This window comes from Fusarium pseudograminearum, chromosome 2, assembly GCF_000303195.2.
Source record: "Fusarium pseudograminearum CS3096 chromosome 2, whole genome shotgun sequence".
NCBI classification, from domain to species: domain Eukaryota; kingdom Fungi; phylum Ascomycota; class Sordariomycetes; order Hypocreales; family Nectriaceae; genus Fusarium; species Fusarium pseudograminearum.
The window spans coordinates 5,346,332-5,358,794 of NC_031952.1; the positions used below are offsets into that span (position 1 = coordinate 5,346,332).

At 47.8% G+C, this 12,463-nt stretch overlaps 5 protein-coding genes across 5 annotated transcripts, besides 1 other annotated feature; 2 read left to right on the plus strand and 3 right to left on the minus strand.

Annotated features, from left to right (window-relative positions):
- Positions 1–3: 3 nt before the first annotated feature.
- Positions 4–102: a repeat region.
- A 291-nt stretch (positions 103–393) lies between these two features.
- On the minus strand, positions 394–2,878 carry FPSE_12192 (uncharacterized protein; the record flags this gene model as incomplete). Its single annotated transcript, XM_009265309.1, has 11 exons — positions 394–516; positions 575–1,216; positions 1,267–1,401; positions 1,451–1,594; positions 1,668–1,798; positions 1,854–2,076; positions 2,147–2,248; positions 2,302–2,344; positions 2,399–2,419; positions 2,470–2,599; positions 2,647–2,878. 11 exons carry the CDS (start codon positions 2,876–2,878, stop codon positions 394–396), a joined length of 1,926 nt encoding a protein of 641 aa, XP_009263584.1.
- A 1,069-nt stretch (positions 2,879–3,947) lies between these two features.
- On the plus strand, positions 3,948–5,793 carry FPSE_12191 (uncharacterized protein; the record flags this gene model as incomplete). The annotated part of the gene is made up of 4 exons (XM_009265308.1): positions 3,948–4,148; positions 4,267–4,958; positions 5,011–5,678; positions 5,768–5,793. The coding sequence occupies 4 exons, from the start codon at positions 3,948–3,950 to the stop codon at positions 5,791–5,793; spliced, it is 1,587 nt and encodes a 528-aa protein (XP_009263583.1).
- Positions 5,794–6,052: 259 nt separating this feature from the next.
- Positions 6,053–7,813, minus strand: FPSE_12190 (uncharacterized protein; the record flags this gene model as incomplete). The annotated part of the gene is made up of 5 exons (XM_009265307.1): positions 6,053–6,097; positions 6,152–6,895; positions 6,944–7,105; positions 7,154–7,615; positions 7,754–7,813. The coding sequence occupies 5 exons, from the start codon at positions 7,811–7,813 to the stop codon at positions 6,053–6,055; spliced, it is 1,473 nt and encodes a 490-aa protein (XP_009263582.1).
- Positions 7,814–8,471: 658 nt separating this feature from the next.
- FPSE_12189 (uncharacterized protein) lies at positions 8,472–9,635 on the plus strand (the record flags this gene model as incomplete). The annotated part of the gene is made up of 3 exons (XM_009265306.1): positions 8,472–9,035; positions 9,088–9,378; positions 9,432–9,635. 3 exons carry the CDS (start codon positions 8,472–8,474, stop codon positions 9,633–9,635), a joined length of 1,059 nt encoding a protein of 352 aa, XP_009263581.1.
- Positions 9,636–10,164: 529 nt separating this feature from the next.
- FPSE_12188 (uncharacterized protein) lies at positions 10,165–11,856 on the minus strand (the record flags this gene model as incomplete). The annotated part of the gene is made up of 1 exon (XM_009265305.1): positions 10,165–11,856. One exon carries the CDS (start codon positions 11,854–11,856, stop codon positions 10,165–10,167), a length of 1,692 nt encoding a protein of 563 aa, XP_009263580.1.
- Between the last annotated feature and the right edge of the window lie 607 nt (positions 11,857–12,463).

The following is a 12,463-nucleotide window of genomic DNA, read 5'->3' on the forward strand; positions in this document are numbered from 1 at the left end:
CTGGTCGTCACCGACCCAACTACTAATCCAGCGCTTCGCAGCTTGACTATGGGAGAGCGGACGGGATCCCGTATTTTCTACGAGCTTTGGTCGTATGTGCTTAGATGAGATGCAAATGGATACTATAATGCAACAGACGTACAGTGCATCGTTGCTGCGTTGTGGTCAATCATCATTCCACAACCGATGGCTTCAAAGCTACGTTTGCGGAATTGGGTTTGGTGGTGGGGCGCATGCGTCGCGCTCTACAGCTGGTCACAATTACCGCATTTTTGATCCTACTCAAACTATGGACTTGCATAGCCGTGTATGCTACAATTGTATTTGAAATAAATATTGACAATGCGTCTAATCTCGTTCACCCATACCGTTCAAAAGATCGTTATCAACCCATCATCCAAAAATACCATCGTGGGCGGGCTTAAAGTCGACATGAGGCCTGTCAACGACCGATTCGGGAACTTTCAGTGGCGTGTCCACTGTAATTCCCTCCAGGATAGGCACTGTCATACCCAACTAGGCATCTTTCTTAGTGATTGACCACTAATTAATGCGCTAACAATATTTGACTTACAGCAAAGTATCTCAGCTTCGCAGCATGCAGCATCGTTGCTGTCTGGGACGTCACCTTGAATCTCAAAACACTCCAACCCAGCGCAGGCAAATCATGAACAATCACGAGCCCAGGATTGTGCAAATTGAGGAGCTTCTCCGGCACACCTGGTCTCTGCATTGCGTCTTCCACTGTTTTTCCAGGGAACCTCTCGTTCGCACCAGAGCCAAGAAGCCATGAGGGTTCACCATGCTTGTAGAATGATATCGTTTCGTTGATACGATTCTCGATTATGAGATCTACCACCGAACCTAGAGGCAGGTTGCTGATGACAGGCTTTTCCAACGTTTCGTTCGCAGCGTGAAAAAGAAGAGGCAACATTGAGCCGTGGAAGAGTTGCCATGGCTTGCCATTGAGAAAATACTCTGGTACACGCTCAGTTTTTGACGGCTGGGAGTCTGCTGCTAATCTGAAAGTCAAGTCGGCCTGTGCTGGTCGATGCTTGGTGACTGATGGTGGGGGATTTGCAGGATACGGAGGAACAAACTGTGCATCAGTGGTACTGCAGTCTGGGTGCGTATTTCCGTCAGGAAAAAGACATATTGTCTCTGGCTTGGTTGGCGGTAGTGTCATGGGCTCGCCATATTGAGGCGGGCGCTTCGCCTACGATGGTGTTAGATCAGCCAAGCTCCGTTTCGCGGAGGGGAACATACCCGATATCTCAAGATGGCGTACCCGTGAAGGTTCTGTAGTTCACTGGTTGAAGATATGCGGACGGCGTAATCATCTGGCTCAGCATCTAGATGTACCAATACTGTCACACGGCTGGGATCTGGGATGTACACAACCTGACAGGCATCAGACACATCATCCGGTTTAAAAGGGAAGAAGACTCACATCTGACGTTTCTGGAAAGACAAAGCCACCGTTGTTGGCCACCAAAGTCATCTTGTGGTGGTCGATAGAGACTTTGACAGAATGCTCGAAGCCCAAGTTGATGAGATTCAACATCACGTACCTTTGACCTTGGGTTTCAATGACCTGTTTTCATTGTGAGCTCGAAAGAAAAAGAAATGGGCCAAATACTAGATTGCGCATTGTCAGGACTACAAACCTCATAGTCTGCTTCGCTTGGTGTACAAGTCTCATCAGGTAACCCAGGAGGCTGGATGCATCCCTTCTGGTCTAGTGCATGGCCATTGATGTGATCATATCCAGGTTGACGACAGTGTACACGACCCTTCCCTGCCGAGAAGTAGGATTAGCTTTGGTTGCCTACCATATGGACAAATGCTGTTACCATTGACTAGAATCGAATCATAACAGTAATACTCCGACCCTTCAACTCTCATGCGGAGTAACTTCCAGACTGTATCACGATGTTGATGATTCTGGATTATGACATGACGAATGGCGCGCTCAGCTTCGCGGATTTGGCGGATGTCTAAGCTGTCATTCGTGATGAGGTGATAAGGCCGTGGACGATCTGGAGCAGGTGCAACGTAAATAGCACCAGCAATACCCTTGCGATAGAAGTCAGTAAATAGTCGTGACAAGATCGACACTAGGAGTCGGAATGGACGTCCAGCTTACATCTGCTGATGCTGTGGTAGTGTGGTCAATGAACCAGTTCAGCCCCCATGCGCCTGATGTATCATAGGCGGTAGACCAGTTGCTTCTCGGAAGGGTTGGAAACTGTAAAGTGTTAGTCAAGAATGTCCCATAAAAAGGTGGCGATGGTTGCTTACTTGAGAAAGACCTGCGGTTCCATCGTTCCAAGGTCCAAGAGTCCTACTCAAGTCTTGTCAGTTGAATAGATATGAAGCCTTCATCAGATGTAATTACTGTTTGTGCCCAATACCAGATCTATGATGGAGTGTTAGTGTATATACTTTAACTATCTTGCTTCAACATACATATGGATAGATGACTGAGCATATATGTCGCTCTTTACACTCAAATCGATAATATCCCCTTCCTCAGCATATAACGTAGGGCAAGGGGACTGGCCGTTACACGTGAACATGACTCGCCATCGACCACCGTCTGACCCTATTAGTACCATTGACCTACAGTAACGACGGTTGGCTTACCTGGGTTCATCCAACGTACACCTGTTTGTAGGTGGTAACTCCTGACTAGAGCAGCAGATGCGACACTTGCATCTTTCTCTTCAGTCCAGTGTGGAAGAACATGGTGCAAATCTTTGTGCCAGAAAGCCAAGGCTAGAGAGAATGTTGTAAGGACGATAACGAATAGCCAAGCATTTCGAGAAGTAGTGTGAAGCCGGTTCACACTCGGTAGAAAAGCCTGCTTAGGATCCATTGTTGAGTGTTATTGGAGCCGAGGTTTGGTTATCAACGTAAACAGCCGCTCGTTTATATAAAAGTTCTCTAATTAGGCTCTTTTGCGACACTTAGTGAGCCTCATTCGCTGAGCTAGTTCTGGTGACCTCACAGAGCAGCTATCGCTATGCTTGTGTCTGGTGTCGCCCTCAAGCGTGCGGCCGTTGAAGAAGATACAATACTCCTTTCAGAGTAGTCACTGCGACTATACTTGTCTCAGGCGATGCGAATCAATTACAAAGCATTGTCAACCTAGCAAGAACTAAGGAACGAGTCGAGATTATCGGTCATATAGTCCCCTTAAGGAAGAGATCTGGTATATGGGGCCATAAATTAGACTTTCTACCCCTGGTCTGTTTGTTGTTCTACGTGAGGTTCCATAATGTCTTCAAACATCATTGGCTAAAAAACGATGAGTTGAAGATCAAATTGAAGCCCAATCAACCATACCACATTCCTTATAAGCATGCTTGCAAAAGGTAAGGGTCAGCCGTGATCAAAGTAGGAGAGCTAGTCGATTTTCTAGTCCTTTCTGTCCTGACTCATGCTCGTCGACCTGCCATTGTCATTTACTTCTTTGCTCTATATAGCAACCTCACTCTCTCTCAGCAGCAGGAGACACGTCAGTTTACAACTCCCAATTTGAAGAATTATCGGGCTCATGACATCTTTCATAATCACGGGGTGGAAAAGGGTTGACTAGGTCGTTTCATCTGTGGAGAAATCTGCGACTGAGTGATCCGCAACCTGTGATCAAACTGGACGGGGTAACGAGTGACGATCTAAGAGCCCCGGATTGCCACGTCCCTGTCCAGCGTAGCAACTAGCTGAATGCCGACGATACCGAACAGCATAGTCCATCCCCTAGCCCTTGAGCTCGGTAATTGAGGCGAGGTTGCATCCCTGTCTCAAGCTATTCACAAGAGGCACCTTGACCGAGACCGAGTCAATATGGATGCGGTGCCATTGTATATAGCGACTGTGCCCCTTCTTCATTGCATTTGCAAACCCCACCGACAACAAAGCCAGTTCCATTATTATCAAGTAACATGACCACCATACGACGATGCACTGCAAGCTTTGTGCTCTCGTTTTTGTTGTTAGGTGATCTTGTAAGTGGATTACGACGGTACAACTTCACCATTACTAGCCAATGGAGTGCTGCCGATGGCCATGGGCGACCCGTCTTTGCCATCAATGGCCAAACTCCTGGCCCCTTGATTACAGCCAGCGAGGGCGAGGAAGTTGAGGTATTCTTGAGCAACCAGCTCGCCACTGAGACTACTATGCATTGGTATGTTACCACCCAGGAAGATATTATTGTGGAAGTCAGAGACTCATATGGTGCTTAGGCACGGAATCTATCAGGTGGACAGACCTTGGAACGATGGTGTCCCTGGAGTAACGCAGTACTCAATCCAACCACGCGATAACTACACATACCGGTTTACTGTGCAGCAACAATACGGAAGCTACTTCTACCACGGACATTTCGGTCCTGCATTTGCCGATGGGCAACGCGGTCCCATCTGGATAGAACCTGCTGCTTGGCGGCCAAGACCATACAAGACTATTTCATCGTCACCGCAAGACCTCAAGGGAATGAAGCGTGCAGAAGCGAACCCTCGACATATCGTCATAAGCGACTGGAATGCTGAGCCGATGGACATACTTCTTATTATGTACCGAGACACGGGTATCGTCCCCTGGTGCAGTAACTCGATCGTCATGAACGGAAAAGGCAGGACGTATTGCCACTCTAGAGAACTGATTGAAGAGACAGGGGGATCTGGTAGAAACTTACTTGGATGCAAGGTCCAACCCAAGCAGGGACTTTATGCCAATGCTCAAGTTTGTGAACCAACAAACGGAGAGCTTGAAGTTGTCGCCGCGGCGGATGGAGAAGAATGGATATGGATCAACTTTATCCATTCTGGCGCACACCACGAGTTACAAATCAGCATTGATGAGCATGAGTTCTATGTCGTTGCTGCAGACGGAGAATTTGTTCACCCCCAAAAGGTGCACACTGCTAATTGCAACCTTGGCGAACGTATAAGGTACGTGTTTGTTCCTTGGTGAGACCACGGTTAATTGACAAGATATGACTAGCATTTTAGTACACCTGGATAAGAGTCCAGGAGACTACGCAATCCGTTTATCGTCCCTCCGAACGGAACAGGTCATCCAGGGACTTGGTATCCTTCGTTATCCCTCCAAAACAAACGATAACGAAATCACGAAAATCCCTACTTCGAGACCATGGGTACATCTAAACGGTACTCTGATGTCAACATCTTCAACATCTATGGATGAGATGAAGCTGGCTCCTTTCCCTGCGAGACCTCCACCACCGACCTCTGACCAAACAGTAAAGCTCTTCATTAACATGACGGGACCTTCAGCTTGGTCTTTGGGTCTGGGTTCTCATCAAGCATTCCGCCAGCAACTGCCACCTGTTCTATGGGAAAAAGACTCTAGAGGTAGTACAACACTGGGTGCCCAGAACGTACTCTGGAATGGATCTGTTGTTGACATCATCTTCGAGAATGGAGCCAATGTTACGAGTCAGCATCCCTTCCATAAGCACAATCACAAGGCGTGGATCATCGGAATCGGGCATAATGGATTTCCTTGGGAGACAGTCCAAGAAGCCATTGATTCAGGTGCTGCGGAATACTTCAACTTCAACGACCCTCCCATTCGTGATGGATGTCGGCTTGGGAATGCCACCGGAGACTGGACTGTCATTCGCTATGAAATCACGTTTCCTGCTGCGAGTATGTTGCATTGTCACATGATTCATCATTTCGGGGTAAGATACCACCAAGCTTTGTTGTATATAATGCTAACAGTTGTGATGTTGCAGGCTGGACAGCAGATAGTTCTTCTTGAAGGAGTCGAAGCTATGGCTCAGGTACCTAAAGAGGTAAAACAAAAGGTTCACGCAGATTTTGTGCCAAACCTTCGTTACGGCCCTTTGGATTGATTTGCAACGGGGAAGTAGGTAGATGGGTGGTGAGAGATAATAAGAAACAGACGCCGACAAACACCCATCATACTTCATGTGTACACAAAGCCCTAGTATTGAGTGTGAAATATCCTTCAGTAACAAACCATCGCTATCAAATCTTTCCATGTCCCTGGTTTGGATTCAAAGACATGCTCCTTCCACGGGCATGTCCGGTACCCCAGCTCTCTGCATACCACACCACCATACTCTTGCTCTATACTCAACACCTACCATACCTACCAGCCTTTCTGCAGGATAACCATAGTCTACACCATCATCGGCCTGCAGATTCTTCAAAAACTGACCAACAAAACTCCCTAGCAACGGTCCTGTAAAGACTTTCGTGAGCAATAATCTCTCGTTGCTCATCATTCTTTGGCCACCGTATGTTTCCGTCATGATGAGATACCGTATAGCGTTTCCTAGAGGGAAGAAAGCAGCCACGGAGCTGTAGTCCCCCGCTGGTGGTTGGAATAGCAGATGAATTGCGTGCGCGATGCGGTAGGCATAAGTTGTGGCGATTCTCTGACTTGGACAATCCATAAGATGGCGTTCTGTGCCGGTCTCTGTTTCTTCAAGTTCATAGAAGCCCAGTGTTGAGTATACCATTAGACAAGTCATCCAATAGTAACAGCTCAAGTAAATAACAGCTAGATCGTCGTCATTGTTGGGATGAGGTAAGACTTTCCCCATGACGGTATAGTCGTAAGTCGTGAGAATATCGCCTATTTCTACCTCCCAAGCTAAGAGGTCAAACTCGCACTCACGGCATGCATCCTTGAGCGTATCGGCCAGCTCTTCTGATTTCATCGAATGAGACGCTTGCCGAAAAAAATCCAAGTCTTCCAGAAGACCTGGGACCTCTACCAAGATGTCAATGAGCTTGTTGAGTGGCGAGTTAGTCACTGAGCGCCAAAGTGGTGTTCGCTTCCACTGCTGTTGACTGAAAGGTGATCTTGTTCTTCTAGAAATACAGGCATTGATCTATGGCGTTTAGTGTATAGTATCCGAGCCTTTCGTGGTTAAACTTACCAGAGTAAGACATCCATCAGCCAACAGCTGGCGACCCATAGAAGACCAGATATCACCGGGGCCTCGGCTTAAGATGAGTGCTGTTTCACCATCGATGTGTTTTTTGAAGCCTTGAGCTGTGGGTCTTCTTGGGTCGTCGATGAAAGCCGTGCCAAACAATTGCTACCAAGTCGTCAGTATGGCAACTGAATGAAGAGTTAGGCGGCATACTTCGTAAACTCGCATCAGCTGAATGGCCGCGAGCATACCATCCTTGTCTTGTCTGAACGAATTTAAAGAGACAGCCATTTGCTGCAACGCCAAGCCATATGCCTGTTGACTCTTTCGCGTGAGTTGCATATCGTTTCTGTTTGCGCCAAGAGTAGCCGTGCTCAGTGCCATCGCAACATATTGAAGAGCAGGCTCTACCTGACTCAAATCCTCATAGAGTCTCATACGTTGGAAGCTCGTTGTACCCGAAGCCTTGAGCGAGAAGCCGTTCCCCCCTGAGAGATAATCCACCCAGAAAAGTCCAGTGAACTTTTGAGTTCTGGCTGTCCTGACAAGTGAGTCATGTAGCGTTATTATAGATGCACGGGGTGGCTTTGAGATGGGTTTTGTGTCAAGGCTGTCTCTTTGTGGCGACTTGGTATAAGATGTTTGTTCTGACCCTTTACTGTTGAGCCAGATAGACTGCTTATCGTAGCCCCCGCATGGGATGTTTAGAGCGGTACATTGTCCGCAAAAGGGTATTTTCTTATCGCACTAGCAGACTTAATACCCGGCCTGGAGGATCCTATGAAGAGAGACGAGATATGGGAGCTGACTTACTCCTTTCTTGCGTTTGCGACATGTGATACATCCCTTGGATCTACCAGGAACACCCACCATGTTTTGGGCTTTATCTCAACCTTGAGAAAGCTGGGAATTTACAACGTGTTGTGTACTGTAGATCCAGTCCAGCATTGTACTTGTGCGTATACTGAGTCGGCGTCTAGACTTGGACTGCTAGGCCACAATCTAAGGAAACGAACCAATTGAGTTTCCAAACAAACGTAGTAACCTACACATCCAGTGCTGGCATTTGCGTGTTTAAATGACGGCATTGACTTCTTGTGCCGGCGCAGATTGACTCTCGATGCAGTTTAGCGTCTGAATCCTTCGCACACGTTAAATCGCATTCGCCTTTGTCTGTAAGCGAACAACCTTTTTTAGTGGTATCGACATGTCATCCCAGCCAATCAACGTGCATTGAGGAACGGACATCGCTTTTCCTGAGACCCTTGAGACACGGGCATGCGTTGAGGCTTTGCAGGTGATATTGTAGATCCTGGTTTCAGTCACCAACACAGCCCAGACATATTTCATTCCACGCGTAACTAAAATATGTATATATATATATCGTTTTCCATCAATGAAAATAGCCATGCTCATCACTCAACTGCCACATTCATCACTTGACTTTACTGCATTCCTATCTTGACTACCTACTCACCTACTCACCACATCACAAACCATATCACAAACCATATCACAAACCACCAACACTATGGCAGCCCCAACACGTCCTCCAGCAAACGCTTTCGTTGCCAAGGTCCGCAAGGTTTACAATCCCATCGGCTTCTCCAAAGGCTACAACTTCGTCCTATGGTTCATTTTTGCTGGTGCCATGCTCGGCTTCTCTCTCGCACGCATGATGTTCCTCGACTACACAGGCGTCTACTGCAATCCTAGCAATCAAGGTGGTGGAGCAGGTCCTGGCGAATGTTTCTCCTACAAGAGTAAAGCTGCTTACCAAATCGGAATCAAGCTTCATCTCTACACTATCATCCCTGCCAGTCTACTCGTTGTCTTTCAGTTCGTGCCATTTATTAGGTACAAGGCTCTCATTGTGCACCGCATGAACGGGTACATTGTTATGATCCTTGCTGTCATCGGGATTGCGGGGGCCATCACGATTGCGCCTGTTGCCTTTGGTGGCTCGCTCGTGATCAGAGGCTGGGTCGGAACTGTGGCGATAATGTTTGTTGGATCCTTGGCCCTGGCGATGTGGAACATCAAGACGTTGCAACTCGAACAACATCGAGCTTGGATGCTTCGAGCCTGGTTTTACGTGAGTACTCCATATATCTTTCTCTTCAAGTATTAGCCACTAACATTAACAGGCTGGTTCAATCATCACTATCCGCCTGATCATGATCCTTTCCGCATTGATCATGTCCAAGAATCCAAGCTTCCGACAGCCTATGCAGTGCGACAAAGTTGCTACTTTCTATGACGATACAGAGTCTTTGGTAGCCAAATACCCCACGTGTCAAGACTTAGATGCCTGGGTAGCGGTACAGGGCGACATGGGTGGTGAAAGTGCCGAAAACATCTCTGCGGCCCTTTCGCTGGGCTTCTCGCTCGCCGTCTGGATGGCACTGGCTATTCACGTTATTGGAGTTGAAGTATATGTAAGTTATCATACTATTCTTCCACCCTCTATTACTTGCTGACAAGATCGTAGCTTCAGTTGACACCCGCAGAAACGGAGCGTCTGCGTAAGGTCTCCTACCAGCGCCAACTTGAGAGAGGATTTAAGAACCCTGGAAGTAGTGGTCTTACAGCTGACCGGCTCGGCGATGCTGAGAAGTGGTCTCCAGGAATCGATGCCGTTGCTTGCCCACCAGCGAAGCGACTCAACAGCGACTCCTCGATACCTACTGTTTGAAGTTGTGACCCATGTGGCACTATGGAAGTGATGCAGATTTTCTAAGTGTTTCATGTTATGCTCATATTAAGATATTGTTATACCATTATGGAGTTACTGTTATGGTCATCGCTCTTCATCATATATTAATAGTACACTATCTCCGATAATTATGCTCAAAAGCTGCTGAGATCAGTTGGATGTGTGATACTTTTGTGCGCTTCCCTTACCTGGCCAGCTTGGTTGAGCGAATAATGCGCAAGTTATCGCAGCAGGGCAAGTCTAGCAACGGGATTGTAGTATCAATATACTGTTAAGCTCATATCTCTGCAAAGATCGAATGAGTAAAACATTCATAGTGTCACTCAGCGGGATGCGTCCTTTAGCCACATGCGAGACAGTCTTTTGTAGAAATATATTGAAAGCACACTAACGTATCGGAAACGCAATCATTAAACATGTCTATAAAATACTATTCGGTCATAACTCAACAAAAGAACGATAGAAACCTCCCATGAACTCATCACATCATAAACGTTACACCACCAAATTAGTACTGCTCCTTCCTGTCCAACTTTCCAATCAGTTTCCCACCATCAAGGATACTACCAAACATGGCAGCTTCAAACAGATAGTTGACTTGCCAAGCGTGGAAATTCGCATGTGCAATCAGCCAAACCATCTCCAGCACTCGACCTTTGACAAAGAGCTTGGCCATTCTCAACCTTGATCCCTCCGCGAGTTCCAACTCGGTTGCTTCATCAACTTTGCCCCCACGAACATACGCCAGAGGTCCTGTGACGAGATACCACCAGAGCTCCTTGAGAAGAGGCTCTTCGTTGTGACGGGCGAGGTGCTCGTGGACATGATCGCAGGTATCCTCTCCATTGCATGTGTACTTGGCATCAAGAGGGCGACTGAAGCCAGTGAGACGGAATTTCTTGTCAAAGACCTCATCAAAATCAGCCTCGCTCTGAGGCTGAGCGGGAGTCTTCCTCGCCTTCTGCCAGCCCAAGAGAGCACGACGGAAAAACATGTGTCGATCGTTCTGAATGTGCCAAGTGTATAGCGCAGCGCACATTCTAGCAACAGGCTCGTGCCATCGCTGTGTAAGCATTCTAGCGCCCATCACAGCGTAGGCATCGTAAACCTTCCTTAGAACGTCTTCGCTGACAATTCCTGTCTCTGTAATATCGGTAACGTTGAGGAACGAGTTCATCACCTCCGAGTTGACGAGATCACAGCCCACGTCGACAACGTCGGTTCCTGGCGAGCTAAAGACAAGATCTGCCATGACGGCTCCAGCGTCAAATCCTCGCGCTGTCGCTTCGGCTGCCATGCCAAGAAGACTACTCTCAGACAGCGAAACGATCTGCGCGGTCCGCCTGTCTAGCCGAGCCGATCGGTTGAGAAGATTATCCTTGTGCTTCTTCTCCAGGGCGATCTTGCCCTGAATGTACCTTTTGCCAATGGCGACAGCATCACGACGTTCTCGACCACCGGGTGTTCGAAGCGCATGAGGATCGTTCAAGCCTTTCTCCAGCAACGGTTCGAGGTTGGGGAAGACGTAGTTGTAACCATGCTCATAGTAAAAGGCCATGTCAGTGACATAGTTGGAGAACATGGTGTTGGAGTCGGCAGCACCCATGAGTAGACTAGCGATGCCGCAGCCGAACAGGGCATTGGTGGTCTTGAGAGCTTCAGGCCAGTGCTCTGCGCCAAGGATATGGAGGATCTCTTCAGAAACAGGACTCAAGCCGGCGCCTTTCGGAGGCAGCACGTTGCCGATAGCATGCTGGGATTGCTTCCATTGCTCTAGCTCAGGTGAGAGTTTCAGCTGAGTAACCCTGGATCCAGAGCCAAGAGATGAGGATGCAGAAGAAGCTCCCGAGGATTCATCGATGTCTTCAAAGACTTCGATCACGAAAATACTGGCAAGGTTGGATAGACGCTGGAGATCGTCGACGGTCCCGCGACCGATGAGACTTCTAGCTTCAGCATATCCGATGTGCACAGGGTGCTTGGCTTTGGAGTGTCGGTCGAGTAACCTTCCAATGCCACGGCCCCGGAGACCCTTGCCCCAGAAGTATGGGTACTGGGGAAGCTCAGGAGAAGAAGAAGAAATAGAAAGGTCCGAGTGTTTGCGGGAAGAGGATGGGTTGACCTTGATTTTGAGCTCGTTGAGGTTAAACTCGTCCCAGTAGCTCTGCTGAGGCCAGGGTAGACACCAGGGGAAGGACATTTTGATCGACAACGGGGAAATTAGATCGATTGTGATAGTGTAGATAGTTCACGATAGTGAGAAGTCTGAGCGTATTCATCCTTACTAGGGTGGTTTGATGCTCTTCTTTTATATAAAAACCTCTCATGTTATCTCGGGGATAATACGACTTGAAATCCGCAGCTATAACATGTATTTGCCCATGTTGAAACAATTATAAGATCGCCACCGCATACAAAATACCTATTAACGTTGGCTCGTCAATTCTTTCAACTCCTATGATTATGTATGTTGGTTGAGACACAAGAGCTAGCTAGGGGGGCCCAGATCCAGAAAACAGGGATGAGCCAACGAAAGGTCTCATGTGCCACTCCTTGTTCACATTTTACACAGGACTTGTCTAGGATAGAAACAACATGCAGTGACGATCGCCGGCGATTCGAAGGTGGTGGTGGAGTGTAAGACACTATATGCGCGCGTGTGGTCAAGAGGGTTCAAGACCCTGGACAGCTTCGCGTCAGATGTTTCACTATTGTAGCCTACCCTTTTGTCAGTCGGCGACACCCGACTAGCGATGGATTTCTCGAGGTCTGGATGATTCTTTCAGGGTGTTGCAATCTCAGATTTG